The sequence below is a fragment of the Aspergillus brunneoviolaceus genome (genome assembly GCF_003184695.1).
Source record: "Aspergillus brunneoviolaceus CBS 621.78 unplaced genomic scaffold BO95scaffold_32, whole genome shotgun sequence".
In the NCBI taxonomy this organism is placed as follows: Eukaryota; Fungi; Ascomycota; class Eurotiomycetes; order Eurotiales; family Aspergillaceae; genus Aspergillus; species Aspergillus brunneoviolaceus.
The window spans coordinates 130,561-150,968 of NW_020290762.1; the positions used below are offsets into that span (position 1 = coordinate 130,561).

Sequence of the window (20,408 nt, forward strand, 5' to 3'; positions counted from 1 at the left end):
GCACGATCCCAACGGTTAACATAGCAAGCGATCATAATGAGATTCCGTAGACATAGTGAGCTATGTCTGATTGTAATTGACATACCGACTTCTTTGCTCTTCCGTGAAACAACGTAACATCCGATGCTCATGGAGAAGTTTTCCTGAGCTATCGACTCGGAAGGCCAAGTCAGTCAATATGTTCGTGTTGAGATAGGAATTCAAAGCCTTCCCTTCCTCTCTCTTCCATCTGTCTTCCTCCGTCAGAGATCCGACCATGAAGAATGTGTCATGCTTGTCGTATTGTTCATTACGGCAGCAAGGGCTCGTATTTGGTTCCCCACCAGCATTCCTCCTGTACAGGAAAAAGGACGCGGACGTATTAAGTCCATACAAGTCGCCTTAGTGTCTCTCAACCAGCATCATACAGTCAAAAATGTAGACAAGAAAGGGGCGGGGGGGAAGATTTGCTCGAGGGCTCATGTAACTCATGTAACTCATGTATAACCTGATGAATGTAAAATCAACATGAAATTAGGTCCAAGAACTTAACCAGTTGATGACGATGACGCGGTAAAATTACGCCCGCCCGCCTACCCTGCAGCCCTGCCATTGCAGGGGAAAATTCAAGGCAAATACGGAGCTGATAGGTCCGTTCCATGGCTGCAAGACGGGTGGACCGAAACGAAGCATTGCAAGGTTCAAAAGTCAGCCACGGGCGAAAGAGGAAGGAAGGCCAAAAGGGAAAAAAAACAAAAATCAAATCAACAAGACTAGAAGAACATCAGACGACACCGGACCTGCTTGGATGGCCGGCTCGTTTGCTCCTCCTCCGGTGCAGTGTGGCACTGGGGGGGCGGGGTGGATTCATCTTCATCTGCTGCTCCTGTAAAGTAGATTGCAAGCGGTGGAGCCGTGAATTGCTAACTAGTCTGGGAATTCAATCAGTTCAATGTTCGTCCCGAAGTCCCCGACATCTACTCTAAATTAAATCCGTCATCTCTGGGGTTTCCACCGGGTCTCGACCCATCTAGGAGCAAACGAGAGTGAATGAAGAAATACATTTCTTCCAACTGGGAAAGAGACTGGCTCGGTTAGTAGTAGTGCACCGGGAACACGTTCGGTGGCAGGAAATAATCCGACAGCTAGTCGTAGAAAGGGAGAGGAAGAAAAGAAAAATCAGGAATACAAAGGAGGCCTTACAGTATGTCAACTGTCGGTGGGGAGGGGAGATGGTCTGGAAAAGCAAGGTGAATCCTCTGAAGTAGCATGCAGAACTGCCCTTTACCCGTGCTCCGAAAGTTATAGGGCAAAACAGGAATAAAAGGCAGCCGAAGCGGTATGATTCTCCAATCAACTATATTAAACAGATAACAAGAAAAGAAATAAACACAGAAAAAGGTAAAGGGTCGGAAACCGAAAAAATGATCAACTGCAGCATTATCTCAATACAGTAGAGGGCGAATCGATGCTTGCTGAAAATAAAATAAATTGGAGAGAGAGAGGGGGGAGGGGGAGGACTCGGGCTTGCGAAATCGTTGCAAGAAAAGAGAAGAGAGGGAAGGAAAAAAAAAGACGCAAGACCACCAGACACAGAAACAGCAATGGTTGGAAGCGACCAGCCAACAAAAGGGCGCGCATAGCCCGCGTCTATTGGGCGCGGAATGGAATCAGCAACCCAACCTGCAGTGGCTTTGCTAGTGTACCAGTCTGTCGGGTCCAGCCTACGAATAATATAGAAGCTCTATATTTGCCTAGCTCTTATGGTCTCAGATTGCGCAGGGCCGCTGCTGAAGGACAGCCAACCTGACAACCAAGCGGTAGACACGATGTGGGTGGGACCTTCTTTCCCTTCCCCCCGCCTCCCTCCTTCCCTCCTTCCCTCCCTTCAAGCCCACACAGCAATGCAGTACATCATCACACCGTACAGCTTCTAGTATCTATTGCCCTATCGATTGCGAGATTATGGTCCACACTGCCATATCCATCGATGCAGAGTACAGAAAAGGGGAACAACCATGTATGCCACCCCAGGCCATGTTACTTGACTACACTACTCGACTCGACTCGACTCGATCTTTCTGAATTCCCCATTATCCAACAGGTTTACTGCATGTACTACTACGAGTACTAGGTAGTAAGTTAGTCCTAAGCACTAGGCTGTACCCTGCACAGTCAGGTACTCTGTACTACGGTGTAGATACCAATCTGCAGAGCCTGCTGCCAACACATCTCTGCAGAGGTGAGCCGATCACTTTCTTTTTTCTCCCCTCACAGTCGTCATGGAACGGGATGAGCTCATGTCCCACTACCCTCCGCAATAATTGAGAGGGGTGAGGGAGGAGGGTGAAGCAGGGAATATGGCCGGTTTTTCACGTGTTCCAGGTCTGAAGCTGATATGCATGATAACGAGCGGCAAACTACACAAGGGGAACCACCCCCCTCCTCCCCCATCCCCTCACACACAACCACAAATACTGATATACAAAATTCCTCTTCCATCATGTACAGGACTGATTGAGCAGAAAGTAATGATCTGACTGACGGTTCGCAAAGGGCTCCTGACGAGCCTACTGAGACCCAGCCAAAGCTCATGACAATCGACAAGAGGTTATAGTGGATCTTATTATAGGAATGCCAAGACCGACTGCATGAGGAGAAATCTGGAGTGATTTGTCAACCTTCTTCAGCAAAGCTACTAGTGCTGCCTGTCAAGCCTATGAGTACAATGATTGGCAAAAGCAACATTTCCATTCATCTAGAGGGAGGGAGGTAAGACCCAACACTGCTACTAAGCCTGTCTAGGTAAACAGTCAGGAAATGGTTGGTGGTTATCGCCTGAGGTCCAAGTTTTTGGCAGAGCAGATTCACCCTCTTAGATCCCGAGACGGCGAATCTAATTCCGAATGCTGTGCAGGCGTAAAGAGACCAATGGGAAGTAGGTGGACCTACAGAGTGTTAGACCTCTCAAATGAAGAAGAAATGAAGAAAAGAAGAGAAAGGAAAAATCAACAAGACAAATTAAGTTTGCGGAAGCACGAAGTCTCTTTCTTCTCCCCAGCCATATATCGGTGAGGTGCCCTGTATTGTACCTGATACCTACCTGATACCTGATACCTGATACGACAGAGAAATTTGTTTGTTCTCAACAATGGAAGGAAGATGCAAGATGCTTACTTGGCCCCGGAGATAGATACAGATTAACAGATTAACAAGTTACAGATTGCAGATTGACTACCTAAATGATTCTACAGGAAAGAATCCCCACAAGTCGGCTGTGGCACCGATCAACTTCGGGTTCTTTTTTAGACGAGCCAACGAATCAAGGGTCAAGATGGAAGGTGTTCTGGACGGCCAGAGCGGTACCTCCGCGTGTGGATTATCGGTTGGGTTGGGGCCGGGACACGGGGAGGAAAGAGGGGAACGGAAGAGCTTACGGAAGAGTCTTCAGTAACCACTAAGTAGGTACCTAGTACCTAACTGCTAGCACATACTTAAGTAGTTTGTATGAGTTAGTAGTTACAGACAGTCATAGTTACTCATACCATAGGTTGAAGACTTAAACTCTTGACTTGAAGGAAGGGAGGGGCGGCCGACGAGCGGCGAGCGGCAGCGGCAGTGGCAGTAGTTAGTGCCAAGTGGTAATCAATTAGTTAGTACCCATTTTGTCACGGGCGGTCTTCTTCCTTCCTTTGCAGCTCCTTCCGAGTCCCCTCACTCTCAGGCTCAGGTCTTGATTTCGTGGTGCCTGCCGACGACTGCTGCAACCTGGATTGAGGTCCTTTGTTAATCCAGGCCGCTGCAACCTTCGCTCCCCCCTTCATCTTCTTCTCTCTATTCATCTGTCTATTCTCATCTCGGCAGCATCCATCATATGTTCTCGATTTCGTTTCCATGCATCCCAGTACGGAGTACGGAGTACTGCGTGCTTACTTCAAATTCGTAAGCGAAATATCATTAGGGGAAAAAAAAAAACTTGTCGCTGTGATCTCCGGAGCCGAAAAGCTCACCAAGTGGGGAGACTGCCGGCATACCATCCCTAAAAAGCTACGATATGTCTTGCAAAGTCATCTTCGTTTCCTCTCATCCTACGTACCGCGCAGTGTCACTGACGCGAACATGACGACGGTGACATACCATGCAAGTAACAGAGCTCGGTGTAGGAGCTGAGATTGGTTGCTCAATAAAAACCATGTCTGCGGCACAGTCAACTTGCGCAAGCTTTCAAAGCCTCATTATCCCCCTCCACTCCCCCCTTCCAGAGCGCATAATTGCGTCTCTGTGTGTGGAGAATTTTTTTAGGCGCCTGTGCAATCGGAGTCTGGCACTCCATGCTATCAATTATGACTTTGGCTCAAAGCAGTCGGTTCATGGCCTGCTCTGCCGCCGGTATTACTGGACTATACTCACAGCAGACTTGAAGCACGTATACTGCATACCTTCTACCTGCATTGCTACATAGAATTAATCCAATGTTGCGCCCGTGTCTAGACCAGACATACGCCAGTGCCTCCGCGGAGATACCGACCAGCCTTCCTCTCTCCTTCCTCCCCGCCATTCCACAGCCAGCGACTTGAATCGGCGGATGATCGTCCACTTGCTTGTGCCTGTTGTAGATCTCTTTTGAAGTTCGGCAGAGTTGAGTCGGCAAAGTGGGCGTGGTATGAATGTACAGTACCATACAGACTTCATACAAGGGCACAAGAAGCAAGACAAGCATTGCTGCCTTATTTGCTTCCTCTACACCAAATCTTCTTCCAAAGCTCCAGGGCCGAAAACCTTTCCTTGTCTGCCTTAGTTCTCCCCTCGCCGTCTCGTCACACGCGTACCCGCAGATGTGTTCAATCACGTGAGTCTCTACTGTCAAGGATTATGAGGACCTAAGCCTATGAGAACAGCTTGTTTGAAGAGAAGGCGCACTTGGACAATTTGATGGACATGGAAGCCCCGCGGCCGAGAGCAGCGTTGCGTTGTCTGGTGGTGGGTACCTTCATTCCAGTGCCACTGAACCAGGATGAGAACAAAGAAAATGCTTCGCCAGGGGCTGGCTTTCCGGCGAATAGAGATATGGAGGACAGGGTCCTGACTCGTAGTCAAGTATTGTACAGCACTCGAGACTTTGTCCCTGTGACAACTAGCAGATATGGCGTTGTTTTTCTTTTCTTTTCTTTTTTTTTGTTCTTTGTCTGGTGCAGGTTACAAACGGTCTGGTATTATAATCACTGTAGCATCGGTGACACACTAACACAAGCGATCTGAAAGGGAATTTCTGCTGACTCAACCTTAGCTACACATCCGATGCTAGCAGGTTTGATAGTGCTATTACCTGGGAACGACCTAGAATGCGCAACGTTTGCGGCTCTGTGTCAATTGACACGGTCTGGCGCGGAAGTTGAAGGCATTGCCGCGGTGCCGATGGATCCTCCTGAGACCACTTAGTCCCACGCTACAATGCACTATTTAATCCACTACTTACGGATCAACTACGGAGTAGGCCATGGTGGAGTCCCGCCGTATTCCGTACTACAGCCGACTTGTGGAAGTCTGTCTTTGAAACTGAAACGTGTGTCCGCAAAATAACGATACTAGCCGACCTGCAAGCGAACTACAGTGTGCTCCGATCACCCAAGGCACGATGACCCTTCAGGGCCGTTTAGATTTACCCTTACTTGGCTAGCAGTGCTGCAGTCTGGAGTCGGAGTCAAATCTGTTTGGAAGGCCCAGCTGTCGATTTTTCCTCGCCCTGGCCTTGACTGGACGGAACAATCTCATGAAGGAGACTGTGATATCATCACATTGCGGTGGTGCGACATCTGGGAATCGAAACCGAGTTTTGCCTGCCTGCCGTACGTCTACCGCGGTAGGGATGCTCCGTAGCCCCTTCGACGGAGATTCACCTTTTCTTCTCTTTCTCCTTCTTTTCATTCCAGGAATGTTGGTTTTGACCTTGTTCGTGGTGGCTTCAGCCACCGTCCGCACTTATCGAACGCCGGGAAGCTACAGCAGGACAGATCTGTAGAGCAACAGCATGAGCGAAAAGAAAAGAAAAAAAAAGAGAGAGACAGTTCGACCCAAGGGAATCGTTTGCAGAAGTAGAAGAACCTTGTGTAAGATTATCATGAACCCTTGGTATCCATCAACTTCAACCAGAGATGGTGAGGCTTGAAGGACAAGCTCGGTTTCTTACGCCCAAGGATATTGCCGCCTCCCTCCTTTCTACCATAAGACGGACGCTCTCTTGTCCGATAAGTCTTGAGTTAGGGGAGGCTCACACTGGATGACATGATTTGTTGAGCGATGCAACGGTCAAATGAGCAACATTTTTCTGCATCTGCAAGAACGACTTCCACCACGATCTCCTGTGCGCAGCACACCCTCTCAGCCAAAAGCAGAGCCAGATAAATAGATACAATTATTGGACAGGTTCAAGCAAGAGTTTCAAGCTCAGATAGCAACGCCCCGATGGTATTCGGTCAATCTCGGTTGCACCAGATTCTCGAAGCCATGCAGGATATTCCTTTCGGTAAGGGTGGGCTCTAAAAGACAGTGGATACATCAGAGCTTCTCGGGCTGGAAATGGGAAGAGTGTGCGCCAGATCAATTTACGGCTCGATCCCAATCGTCAATGATCGACGTCGATACCATTTCCCCATGATCATGATGCCTCAACTTTGCACAAACGCGTTGAGTGATATGTCAACTCTCAGTCAATAGTGATGCTGAAGACTGCATACTGTATTTGCAAGACCTCTCCGTAAGGGTATGGGCATATTCAGGTGTACTTGTACATCCTCCGACTCTCCGAACTGATATACCTATCAAAGGGGATCATCATCTTTCGCCGTCACCCCAATACAAATAGGCCATGAGAATCAGTCATAGGATTCCAAGTCTCGATCCCCAGTATTTCAGCTAGCCCAAGCCAAAACGGAATAACTACTTGGTTGAGACCAGGATACTTCCAGGCATTCTTTGGCACCTGAGGTACAGTGTCTGACTGCCTAATGTAACTAAATTCACTTATATCATCAAGTATGACTATGTGTAAGAGACACGCACTGCAGACTGTGGTCATGTGGTCAAAGCTCGCAGTCCTTAATCCACCCGATCAAGCAGTCGCACTTGTCGTCACTGGCCAGCCTGGGACAGGGCTCAATACCTCCAGTTGGCACATGTCGATCCTTCCATCATACACCTCACAGTCGCCAGTTGACCTGCTTCCTTTCTCTTCCTCTCAGGTATCTGGCATATTCCTGTCATTCCCCAATCGGGTTATTGATTAACACGCTGCGAATAGGTTTCTAGCTCATGGAAGGGCAGTAACGCTAGAAGCTCTTGGCACTATCACACTAAGTCCCTCGAAATTTCTAACATCCTTCACACATTTCAAACCCAGCTACGAACAGGGTGATGAATCCTTTGTTGGTCCAGCGCTACGGCAACGGGAGAAAAGGCACCAGGTCGATTTATCCCCCATGGTTTTCCGATTATTTCTTTTGTTTTTTTTTCGTTTTAGTTTTTTTGCTGGGCCACGTTCACCACGTTTGATCTTCAGGATCCGTGGCCCATAGTTCTAGTCAGATAACGCCACCTTATACCGACGTGCGCTTCGGGCTGATCTGAACCATGGGACCATACCCAGGACAGGTTCCCGCGTTAGTACTCGGCTCCGGTGGACCATGCGCCGGACAGGAGAACAAGAGACTACCGAACTCCCTGGGAGTGAGTGGAATCTTCATTTATCCGCCATTCTTGCCTATATTGATTGCATCAGAGTATGGAGTTTTCGTTGAGATGTCTTTTTTAGAAGAAAGCAGAGTCTAATACGTGACAGTGGATCACCAGCCTGCTCTACCAATGATCACTGGATCGTCGATTACGGACGAATGATATTCTCCTTTGCCGTTCGACTGCACTTGTCGCAGCTTGCTAAGTGGTGGAAGTTCGAAAGATCGAGGAACTTTAAATAACCAGATACTTAGCTTGACAGAATGTCTAAGAGTCATTCAACAAGATGAGTTTAGAGACAATGTCAGTGACAATTGCTCGTTAGTCTAGTCGTCTAAGTGCAAACCCCCGAATGATGCGCCAATCTTTCGATTCGGGGGCGAGAGTGGATAGCTAAGAAAAGAACGCAGACCACAACACCGACCTTTCCTGTTCTACTATCCGCTGATGGCACTCCTCCGATCTATCCTCAGAACTAGTACTGCGTCTCGCTTTCGAGATCGGCTTCTATTGCCTCTGCGCCGCTTAGCACGTGGGTCGAGTCGCCTCAGACCGAGTCTTTTATTCCGCCGCCGCAATTAGTGACAGTCCGGACCTCACAGTGGCTTGAGTAAGTTAGCAAGGCTGCTCAAACACCTCATTTGAGCTAACCCATCTATTGCGTGTTTACTTGAACGGGCAAGCACGGATTTCTGTTTCAGACGCCACCTTAGAGCAAATAAGTTCTAGTTCTCTCTTTACTGCTTCAATCGACCCGGAACTTTTGATTTCTAGGGGAATTTACAGGCATTGGCAGAGGCTTGTACGTATCATTGTGACTCCAGTGGTCGGGTGAGTCGGCCCTTTTGTGCATCGCATCGGCTCCACAGCCAAATCAATAGATTAACGTCTCGCCTGCCTGTCTGCCTGCCTTCCCGATATGACGTGCGGCACAGTTGCTGTGCATGAGTTGAGGTCTTGGGCGGAGCTGGAAAAATCGAACTAACCTCCACAAAGCTCGGCGCTTAACGTGTAGCTCAGCAATCCTGATTCGAGACCATGTTGTAATCGACCGGTAGCGTGATACGTAAGCCGACATCGCGAATCTAACAAGGCGTTTTTTTTCCGTTAAATTTTGGCCATGGACTCTATTGGGTCAGCTAAGGCCCTGCTACCCTTGAGTCATGAGTTAAGCCATCAATCTGACCTCGGATGACATCCTTTTTGCTTAGGCGGATCATGTGCGTTAACTTTTACGTCGACAGGAACCTCTGGTTCAATCAGAAACGAAGAGCAAGCGAACGAGAGGACACATGGATGGAAAAATGGCGGTGGCCGATTGGCACCCCGTCGCCAATGCATGCCATCCAAAAGAGGAGTGGTCATGTCAGTTCTGTAACATTGTGTCAATGTAAACATTTGTAACCTGTATTACGCTATAACAGGGTATTGTCAATACCCACCACCAAGACTGACGGCCGTTCGATCGACAAGCAAGTCCAGATCGATCAATATTGAAATATGTACTCGAAGAAGACTAGGACTAAGACGCGGCCATTTCTTCCCATTAGCAGTAGTCCGGACCTTCTCTAGTGCCCTCCACAACACCCACCTTTACCCGACCAATTCCCCCCCCGAATCCCCATCCATCATTTCCCCTGTCCACTTTCCCTGTTCCCCCCCCCCCCCCCCCTCCCCCTCCCCCCCCTAACACAACCCTTCACGGGGATGGGAGGGGAGGGGAGGGGAGGAGAAGGTGAAAGAAGGGGGCTACGGGAAGGCACGCATCCAAGTAAGCTTACTTCCGTACCTTAAAACAGACTGAAGAACTGCCTAGCTCACTAACCACTTCCAATCGGCTGAGTCAGTGCTTCTTTCTCATCACCTTGAGCTTCATCGTACGTTGGTGATACACCTCCTCCCACTGTGCTGCTCCAAGGATTGACGGGCCTCTACCGCAATCTTGCCACATTTCCGCACTCGCTAGGAAGCCAATTGCCTCACTTGCAAGGATCCTTGTCTATCCACCCTACCCAGAAAGCAGAAACCCCTCAACTGGACGGAAATTGCTCAAGGCTGCCTACTAATGCCTTACTATCACACCTCGACCAGACTGTCGGGTCCGTTGGTGCATTCTCTTTCGCTGCTAGTCTCAGCCGGTGCTGCCTGCCCCCTCACCGGATCCAATTCTTGGGCCGCGCTTGAGCACAGAGGCAGCTGAGATATTCTCACTTCGAGGGGGGAAGATTCCGGGCTGTCAAATTTCCCTACCCTTCCTTGCTATCCGCTCTTCGAAGCTCCCTTGGTGATTAAGGCAGCCCGGGCCTCATGAGGGGACGTACAGCCATCACAGCGATTGTGGGACGGGGGAAGGGATGGATGGGGTTACGGCGCGCCCACGGAGGCTTACTCCGTACTTGTAACCGGGTTCCAGTGGATGAGATGGGGCTGAGAGTCAGTCGTGCAGATGCCACCTCTTAAACTTGCTTGTCTAACTTAGCCTACCGACTAGTATGCTCACGTCGTCGTCCTTTTCACCTTTACGCAAAACACCACGGAAGTCGACATGGCCGCATGGGACAGACGGAGGACTTCCGCTGCGCGGTTCCCATTTCAGGTAACACCACCACCGAGTCCCGATGGAACCATGGACGGTCGATGAAGCCAGCCGTCTCTATAGATCAACCATAACCCTCCAGCGATCAATGTCGTGACTTCTCGTCGAGTCCGTTACCACTCCGGTCGCGATCGTCAGGCTTCACAAAACCGACAACCCCACCACCGGCAGCAGAGGGGACAAACAAATCAACGTAACACCTCATCGTCGGCGATCTCCGCACGGTATCCACTCCAATGATAGCTTAGTGTTGGGTCCGTCCCTCGACCGGATCTCGGCCTGCCTTATCCGCGCCTTGTTACAGTTTAATTTGGGTTGACTTGAATGACCCTGTGGTTCCGGTCTTTTTCGAATTGGAAAATTTCGATTCCCAGTACTCCGTATAGCCAACGTTGCTAGAAGCCACGGGCGATTGACACTACCACAAACTTCAATCGTCATCATCACTAACTTAACTACCACCAGGCTACAGTGTTACTACGCCTATCATCTTCCCATCACTGCCACTCCCCTCCGGTGGAGCCTCGTTTCAAACTTGCACTGACTAACGCCGGTAGACGTGAGTGCAAACTAGCCTGCATTTACCTCATCTGGTAGGACTAAATAGATTACCCTTAGTCTGGGCTAGGAGACTAGTTTACTGTGCATTAGTCCTTAGTAAGAAGTGAGAACGAGATCACTGACAGACGAACAGGCCATTCAGCATGGTGATCTCCCTCGTTGGAGCCGGCTAGCCTCCGCAAATGCCTAGACTGACAGGACTGCGGCACTGCCTATTATTCAACGATGCATGAGCGCAACGCAAAAGAAGCTGCTGCATCCCTACACCTATCCAGTAAGGCTGGTTAGGAGCAGATCAAGCAAGCGCCAGTCAGATCCATGTGGATATTTTGGCCCCGAGATTAGAGTCTGTCTCCGGCTCCGATTCTACCCAACGTTTTAGCCTAGAATCGTAGGGAGAACTAACTAGTTAACTCTTGCTACAGTCTCCGGAGAGATGATACAAGCTCGGCATAGGAAAGAAAAATCAATTCACAAAGAAAGAAAAACAACCCCGACTGCTTGACGTGCGCAAACATTTCTTTTTTTCCTTTTGGCCTATCTGTCGAGTGAATGTTGGAGAACCCATGCCCCTAGCACAAGCCTATCCTAGCGAGAACAGGTAAGACCGGGGGGAGGGGGGGGGAACAAGTCAAAAGGTTCTTTTGGTGGCCGACTCCAGTTATGGCCGAGTCAGGTAGAGCTAACCGAGGACAAAATGACCGAGCGGTTAACTCGATGGTGACCTTACCAGGCAGGCAAGTGACGGGAGTGACCCGCCTTCACTTGCCATGGCTGGCAGTTGTTGCCAGGTTGTACCTTTAGCAAGCCAGCCAGCCAGCCCACTTGGAACTGATTCCCTTGTCCTTTGAATGAACGGAAATTGCTTGTGATAGATAGATACCTAGCCATTTAATTGCTTCCAACTTAAGCCCTGCTGAACAAACCCCTTTATGAAGAGTGCTCGAGTATGCGAAACTACCGTCAAATCTCATTATCCAGAGTATGTGTGTACTGTATGTACTAAAAGCACCACAGCTTACAAGCACACAAGCACACAAGAACGAAAGAAAACTCTCTTTTATTCTCCAAGTCGAGTTTGACTTTTAGTGGACTGTATGTACTCCGGAGTACCTACCGGTCTTCTCTTCGTACTCCCTCCCAAATTTAGGAATCTAAGTCCGCCGCAATCGCCGCCATCAGCGCCGGTCGGATCTCGGACCAAACACACATAACCAGCAGGAAAGACTTGGAAAAAGCACGCACTTTTCGGATGTCTCTCGTACCCGTCCAGACCTTAGTAGGTAGGAGGGTCTCACACTTAGGTATTCTGGAGTTTTGTATGATAGAGAGTCTTGAGCCAGCGCAGGCACGGTAGAATCTGGTGTCTGTTACTCCGTGCCAGATTTCGCCGAGGGCATCCCGGGGAAACATGCCCGGGCCAGTTCTTGCTGAACCTCACGCACTCACTCACGTGCTTGCTGGCTGGCTTGCTGTGCGGACTTTGGCTTTGCTGGGTAAGTAACTAACTTAACTGTCTTACTCATGCCTGACTCATGCCTTACTCATACCTCACTACGTAACTAACTAACTAACTACTCAATAAAGTGTTTCGGGAACACCCAACTTCGCCTACTATCTCCGATCTTGTCGGCGGTCACTTATTCATCTAGTAGTTACTGTACGTAGTAGACTAAGGAAGGACTGTACTGTACGTACATTACACAAAATAATCGCGTTGGATTGCTGACCCGAAAAGTCGCAGGAGTTGTTTTCTCCTGTGAGTACCATTCCGATCTCGATTCCGGCGTTTGTCACTGTATACATAGCAGGCCAAGGGGGTCTGTATAGAGCCTTTTCTACTGTTAATAATAGTAGTATTTAGTTATAAAGAGTGATTATTGGTTATCATACAGTTATAATACAGTTATAATACAGTTATAGTACAGTTAGAATATAGTTGTAGTAGTAAAAAATAGTCTTAAAATAATAAATACTGTTATATAATAGAAAGAGTATATTACAGAACTGTATATAACTAATATTAAAAATAAATTACTTAATAATTAATTTTAATATTAACAGTTATTTTAAACATTATAGAAGTTTCTTATAGTTTATTTTTATATTAGATTAGTTATTTTTCTATTCTTTAACTGTAGGCTAAGAAGTAATAATAATACTATTAAAATTTTTAAATATATAAAATAATATTTTAAAATATAAAAATAATAGAAATCTTTATAATATTCTATATAAAGTCAATATTCTATATATACTATATTAAAACTGTTGAGATTGGGAAAATATAAATAAACTTTTATAAAAAATCTAATATAAATATTTTTTTAATATTAAAATCAGAACTTATTAGAGCCTATTTATTTAAATATTTAAAATAAAAAAGTACTAATAAAGAATCTTTTCAAATTATTTATAAAGATTTTATAAGAAGAAATACAGAATATTAATAACTAAAATAGTATATAATCCTACAAGAAAAATAAAATAGAGTAGAATAATATTAAATAAATAATTAACTATAAAGTAGATAAAAACTAATAAATATTAGTAAATATAATATAAAAAGTATAAAAAACTATAGACTAACTATTTAGAAATCCTAATATAACTTTAAAAAGATAGTATTATACTATTATACTAGATTAGAATATTCTAAGAGTACTTTATTAAATATACTAATAAAAATATTTTAAAAATTTAATTTATTAAATAAATTTTTAGTTTTCTAAAATTAAGTTGTTTAGATAGAATATATTTCTTAATTATAAAATTATATTTATTTAGTAAAATATAGTAATTTAAAAGCTATAAATATAGCTGGCAGAACTTTAAAATTAATTAAATTTAAATAGAAAAGCTATAGTTTTAAATACTATTAAATTTAAATTACAGAAACTGTCGAATCTAATTTATTTAAAAAAAATAGATTATAAAATTATATAGTAAGACCCGATCTGCCCAGGTCTTATAAATTTTAAAAATAAAAATAAAAATAATTAGAGTTAAGATTCTAGATAATAAAAAAATTATTTTATATCTATTTATATTTTTATTCTCTGTTTAGTATATTATAGTTTATTAATAACCTATACTCTATAGTAAATAATAAAAAATATATTCTAATATAAATATTTAGAATAGTAAGATTTCGGAGCTATTTATTTTTTAAAACTAATAGTTTATTTATAAATAATTAGCTAGTTATTTATATTATAAAAAATAAAATATATTATTATTAAATATAAATCTTTTTAGATCTTAAAATTTAAATAATAAAATAACTATAATAAAATATTAAAAAGCTTTTCAACTGTATATAATAAATCGGGATATTATTAGAATTAAAATAATATAGTATATTAAAGTTGCTGAAATTTCTTGAATAATAACAGTACAGATTCGAATAATATATTTTAGTAATAAACTTAATTTAATTTATAAATAAAATATTAGAAGTAAAACTAAAGTATATTTAAAATATTTTTAATAAAACTAAGTTTTATCAGTCTTATATTATAAGACTAGCAGAAATAGAACAAGTACTTATTTAAATTTAAATAATATTTATATCTAAAAATATTTAAATACTGGTAGATAAGACTAATAAATAAATCTAATAATTTTTTAAAATACTATAGAATATTTCTTTATATTTTTTAGATTTAAAATCTAAAGTATAAAGCTTTAAAGACAGAGATTAAGATTTTTTTAATTTAAATAAAAAATATTATATAGTCGACTAAGAATAAGATTTAATAATAATATAAATAATTCGAGTAATAATAAATAAGATAATAGATTTTTTAAACTAAAAAATTAAATCTATTTAGTAGATAAAAAAAGACTTTTTATATATTTTTAGAATAACTTAATTTTAAAATAATACCAACTGTATAAAAAAAAGTTAAACTTTAAATTATATTTATTATTTTTTAAATAATAGTAAATATAATATCTAAACTTAGTACTATAGCTTTAAGTACTAGAATTTTTTATTTATTAGAGTATATTACTGATAAATATAATAATAAATATAATAATAACTATATATATTTTATAAAGATATATATAAAATTTTTAAGAAAAAGTTTAGATTTTTTTTTAAAATATCTAGATACTATCTTCTATTTTTATATTATAAAAACCTAGTATTAGAGTAAAAAAGTTATTTAAATAATATTATTTTTAGTAAATTAATCCTACTGAAGTAAGATAAAAAGTTTTTAAAATTTTATATATATTTTAATATACTCTAAAGTTATTAATAAATAGTAAAAATAGAATTAATTAGATATTAGACTGCTTAAATAACCATTAAAAATAGCTGTATTTATAATATTTAATTTTTAATTCTGCTTGAAGAAGATATATTTTAATATATTATTAAAATTTATAAGTAGATAGATAAAGTATATAAAAAATAATAATTAAATTATTATTTAGAATAGTCTAATAAGAGAGTATAAAGTTAATTTATTTTAAGACTAATAATACTAAGATTTCTAGATATTCTTAATATTCAATCAAAAAGTAAGAGCAGTTGTGATCTAGTTTAGAAAAATTAGAATAATTTTTATAAAATCTAAATAATTAATATTATTCTAATACTAGTTATATAATTAGAATAATCTGGTTGCCGGTAGAAGAGGATATTTATTTATTAAATCTTATAAAAATAATCCGACTGTATTAAACAGAAACTTTATAATCCTAGAGTATCTTATAATTTATCTAAATAAAATCACCTGGTAGTAATAAATCTTTATTAGAAAAAGATATATACTTACTAAATATAATTATTAAAAAAAACTTTTATATATAAGAATACCAGAGCTTAATTAGATTATTAAAATATTTAGCTATTTTAAAATATAGCTTTTTCTAGCTAAATTAAAATAATAAAATATAGTAGAACAGCTCTAGAAGATTATATATAATTTAAAATTTTTTTAGAATTTTCTTAGTAAGATTTTCTTTAGATAATAACCGAGAAGAGGACTATATTATTAGATTAATATTAATTTTATATTTTTTAGTTAAAAAAAAAAATAAGAATCTTTTAACAGCTTGTTTAAAAATATCTAGTTTTTTTAGAAAAATTTAAATTAAAAAATTATTAAGTAATTAAAATATTTTTATTAAGTTAGTATAGTCTTCTTAAGAAATCTCTATACTAAAAGTCTAGATTCTAAAAATAAAAAGAAAGTTAAATAAAAAGTTTATAAATAGAATTAGAAACTATCTATAAAAAGCTAATCTAATAAACTTTTATTTATTATAGGCTTAAAATAAAAAAAATATTCTAAAAGAAAATATAATTTATTTTAAGATATATATATTTCTATTAAATAAATATTATCGGTATTATTAAGAAAAATATTATTAAGAGAGATATTATTAAGAAAAATATTATCAAAAAAAATATTATTAAAAAAAATATTATTAAGAAAAATATTATTAAGAAAAATATTATTAAGAAAAATATTATTAAGAAAAATATTATTAAGAGAGGTATTATCAAAGAATATATTATTAAAAAATATATTATTAAGAAAGATATTATTAAAAAAAATATTTAAGTTTATTATATATTAAATTATTAGTAATATATAGAATATTAATAGAAGAAAGGCTTGGTATTAGCCTAATACTAGAATATTCTTACTATTAGATTTCTGTTTATTAAATAAATAAAAAGTCTCAGTTTCTAAATAAATAAAAAGTTAATTGAATTATAGATATAATAAAAAAAAGAATATACTTAGTAAAACTATCTGATTAGATATTTTAATTTCTAGACTATTAGATTAATAAAGAATATAAAAACCCGATTCTTTTATTTAAAGTATATTTTTAGCTATAAAAAAAATTAATATATAAAGTAACTAAAGAACTTAAAATAATAGAATAAAAGAAAAAAACTACTAGTAATATAATATCTGCTAAAAAAAAAGAATAAAATTTATAAAAAAATAAAGTTAAATTCTTTTTTTTTAGTAGACTATATAATAATAATAATATAAGTTAGATTACTGTTATAAAATTAGTAAAAATATATTATTATAAAAATATTAATAAAATATTAAGTTTAAGAATTATAAATATTAATTTAGAGATAGAAAAAATAAATATAAAATATATTTATAAATATCTTATAATATATTTAAAAAATAGACTTACAGTATTATACTATTAATTAAGATTAAGATATATTTATATATTTTAATATATTAAGTAGTAGTACTAGTAATTAAAAGAATATAAAAATATTTTTAAATTATTAATTACTACTAAGTACTTAGTATTATTAGTAAGTAATATTAAGAATAATTACTATATTCTTTTTAATTATAATATCTAAAAGAAGTCTACTTATTCTGTTTATATATTATAGTATGCTTTTCTAAAAACTTATCTTTTTAATATAAAGTTAAAAAAGATAATTCTAATATTTTTATAAAATAACTTAAAAAAATTACTATAGAGAACTACTAAAAAGATATAAAAACTATTTATTTTATTTTCTGAATTATAAATATATATCTTATTTTCTGCGTGATTTATGTTTTTTATATATACTATAATTATAATATAGTTATTTATTTTTATACTCTACTTTTCTACGCCCAAATCTTTATATTTATATAAAGATAAAGAAACGAGAATAAATATACAGCTTTTTATTAAACTTAATAAAATAATAAAATAGAAAAAACTTAAGATTTTTAGTAAAAAACTACTTAATATAAAAACAGCAGATAATATTAATATTCTTAATTTTAACAGTCTTAAGAATCTGTAGAAGTTTATTAAAAATATATTATTATTAAAAATCTTCAGAAAAAAGATAATAGTAATAAAATATATATAAATAAAACTAAAACAGATATAATAGCAGACAGCTATATTCTAATAAAAAATCTTAATAATTTTAATACAGCTTATTTTATAGAACTTTTTATATATATTATATAAATACCGGAGCACAAGTTATAGCAGAGTCAGATATTAAAATTTTTAATTTTAAAAAAATATTTTTTATTAATTTAAAAAAAGATTAAATATTAGCTAATACTTATTATTAACTTTTTTACAGGCAGATATTATAGATATATTATATTAAGACTAATAATTTTATTATTAATTTTTTTAATTTTATAAAACTAGATTAGAAAGTACTAGAACTACAATTTAATAATAATAATATTAAATATAAAAATATATATATAGTACAGCTTGGACGTGAGATTAGCTTTAATAAATAAATTAATATCTAATAATCTAATATTTTTAGAAATATTTTATTAATTCTAGTTAGAAAATTAATCTAATAGTTTAAGTTAAAAAACTGCTTAATAAAACTATAATTTAGTAATAATAATATTAAATATTAAAATATATATATATTAAATATAGCTTAAATATAGGATTAGTCTTATTTAATAAATAAATAAATAAAATTAAATAATAATATTTTTTTATAATAAAAAATTAAGTTTAAGAACTAATCGGAAAAAAAATAAAAAAAAATTAGATATATTCTTTAACAGTTTTCTTAGATTCTAAATTAAGCTTATTTTTTTATTTTATTTTTTAAACTGTATTAAAGGCCTTATTAGAATCGCTAATATTAAAAAAATTATATATAAAAGAATTTATAGTTATTTTTTTATTTAGCTTATTATTTATATTAATTTAATTTTAATAATCTTAGATTCGTATATCTAGAACTGTTTAAAAAAAAAAAATCTGTAATAAATAGTTTCTAAAACTTTTTATATATATATAAGTTATTAAATATTTTTATTAAATACTTATAATTTTATTTATATATTTAAATAATATAGTTATATTTTTTTTTAATAATTTTAGATATTAATTACAGCTTGGTATACTGCTTTATTAGATAAGCCCGAGTTATAAATTAAAGTATACTATTTAAAAATCTAATTAATTAATTTATAATAAAAAGATTAGAGATTTTTAGACTTATATTTAAGCTATTTTTATTCTAATTCTAAGTAGTTATTAATAAAAATTATTTTTTATATTTAAATAAAAATGTCTGCTGACCAGCGAATTTTATAGATTAAATTAAATATCTAGTATAATTAGTTAAAATTACTATATTATTTAATATAGTTTTTCTGCTTTAAAGATAGATAGTTAAGCTATTTATAAGTTTATTATTCTATAAAATATAAGATTTAGAATTTTTATATTTTAAATAGTTTTTGAATTTATTTCTTTATCTCTTAGTATATTAAATAGTTTAGTTTTAATTCTTTAAATATTATCTCTATTAGCTACTAAAGTTAAAAATTATTAAGATTTAAAAAAAATTACCAGTAAGTAAATTATATTAATTTAGTCTAAGCTTTAGAATTCTTTAATTATTATTAATTATAGCTTTTAGATTTTAGTAAAAAGATTGGAATTTAAATAATAGAATTTAACTTAAACTGGAACAAAAATAGAGGATTATTTTTAAAAAAAATAGAATTATAAGTAGTCTTAAATATTTAAATATTTTAAGTAAAATATTAAAATTTTTAATTTTCTATCTCCGGAAGTTTAGGGGAGTTTTTTTAATAATTAAAAAAAAAATATAAAAACTCTGAATCTAGTAATAAATATTTTATTAGTTTAGAATTAGATAATACTAGACTTGATTAAATAGTTTTCTAAAGATTTTTTATTCTTTTAATTTATTATAATACATACTAAAAAGTAGATTATAATATAATTAAAGAATTTTAAATTTCTACTATAAATTCTAAAAACTAATCTTACTACTAAAATTAAAATAATTTATACAGATTAAGCTTCTTTAAAGATTTTAAAATTCGAGGACTATTTTAAGTAGATTTTTTATTAAAAATATAAGTAGAAGCAGTTTTCTGTTTTTTTATTTTTTATAATATTAACTAACTTTAAATATTTCTTAAATCGGATTTTTTTTCTGGCTGTTATAACTAATTAGTATTATATATTATTCAGCTAAATATTATTAAATATTATATATCTATATATATTCTAACTTCTAAGAATTATCTATATATATAATATTAACTAATAATTATAATTTAAAATCTAAACTAATCTTAGTATAAAATCTAATATTAAAATAAGTAAAATATATCTATTTTATTATATAATAAACTCTAATAGTTAGGCTGTTTTTTTCTAATATTTATTTTTTTTTTTAGAATCTAATCTACTTACTAGTATATTAAGTCAGATTTAAAACATATTTAGTTAATACTAGAAAATTATTTAAATTCTAATTTTTACATATTATTTTATATTTTATATTTCTAGTTATATAATTTTTTAAATTTTATAATATAATTTTATTTTTTATATTATAAATATATACTTATCCGAGACGTATTCTATATATAATAAGTTATTATATTTTAGAAGCTTATTTTTACTAGAAAAAATATATATTAGACTAATATATTTCTTTCTAAATAAATTAATAAACTAGAGAAAACTTAGATTAAGCTAATTTAAATATCTTCTAGAAAGTAATCTA

The 20,408-nt window shown here is 36.0% G+C and overlaps 3 protein-coding genes across 3 annotated transcripts; all 3 read left to right on the top strand.

The window, feature by feature from the left end:
- Positions 1–3,996: 3,996 nt before the first annotated feature.
- Positions 3,997–5,258, top strand: BO95DRAFT_126952 (uncharacterized protein). Its single transcript, XM_025580483.1, has 2 exons — positions 3,997–4,405; positions 4,471–5,258. The coding sequence occupies exons 1-2, from the start codon at positions 4,118–4,120 to the stop codon at positions 4,861–4,863; spliced, it is 681 nt and encodes a 226-aa protein (XP_025442440.1). The 5' UTR covers positions 3,997–4,117; the 3' UTR covers positions 4,864–5,258.
- BO95DRAFT_126808 (uncharacterized protein) lies at positions 4,760–5,535 on the top strand. The gene is made up of 2 exons (XM_025580482.1): positions 4,760–5,212; positions 5,267–5,535. The coding sequence occupies exons 1-2, from the start codon at positions 4,912–4,914 to the stop codon at positions 5,416–5,418; spliced, it is 453 nt and encodes a 150-aa protein (XP_025442441.1). The 5' UTR covers positions 4,760–4,911; the 3' UTR covers positions 5,419–5,535.
- Positions 5,536–7,161: 1,626 nt separating this feature from the next.
- Positions 7,162–8,193, top strand: BO95DRAFT_442584 (uncharacterized protein). The gene is made up of 3 exons (XM_025586460.1): positions 7,162–7,217; positions 7,277–7,754; positions 7,814–8,193. Exons 2-3 carry the CDS (start codon positions 7,606–7,608, stop codon positions 7,947–7,949), a joined length of 285 nt encoding a protein of 94 aa, XP_025442442.1. The 5' UTR covers positions 7,162–7,217; positions 7,277–7,605; the 3' UTR covers positions 7,950–8,193.
- Positions 8,194–20,408: the final 12,215 nt, after the last annotated feature.

Excerpts from the sequence above, each read along its gene's own strand:
- BO95DRAFT_126952 (XM_025580483.1), top strand. The coding sequence starts at position 4,118 with ATGCAAGTAACAGAGCTCGGTGTAGGAGCTGAGATTGGTTGCTCAATA. Across the intron at positions 4,406-4,470 it reads TCACAGCAGACTTGAAGCAC|ACCAGACATACGCCAGTGCC; the intron begins GTATACTGCATA and ends GCCCGTGTCTAG.
- BO95DRAFT_126808 (XM_025580482.1), top strand. The coding sequence starts at position 4,912 with ATGGACATGGAAGCCCCGCGGCCGAGAGCAGCGTTGCGTTGTCTGGTG. Across the intron at positions 5,213-5,266 it reads TTATAATCACTGTAGCATCG|CTACACATCCGATGCTAGCA; the intron begins GTGACACACTAA and ends ACTCAACCTTAG.
- BO95DRAFT_442584 (XM_025586460.1), top strand. The coding sequence starts at position 7,606 with ATGGGACCATACCCAGGACAGGTTCCCGCGTTAGTACTCGGCTCCGGT. Across the intron at positions 7,755-7,813 it reads CCTATATTGATTGCATCAGA|TGGATCACCAGCCTGCTCTA; the intron begins GTATGGAGTTTT and ends AATACGTGACAG.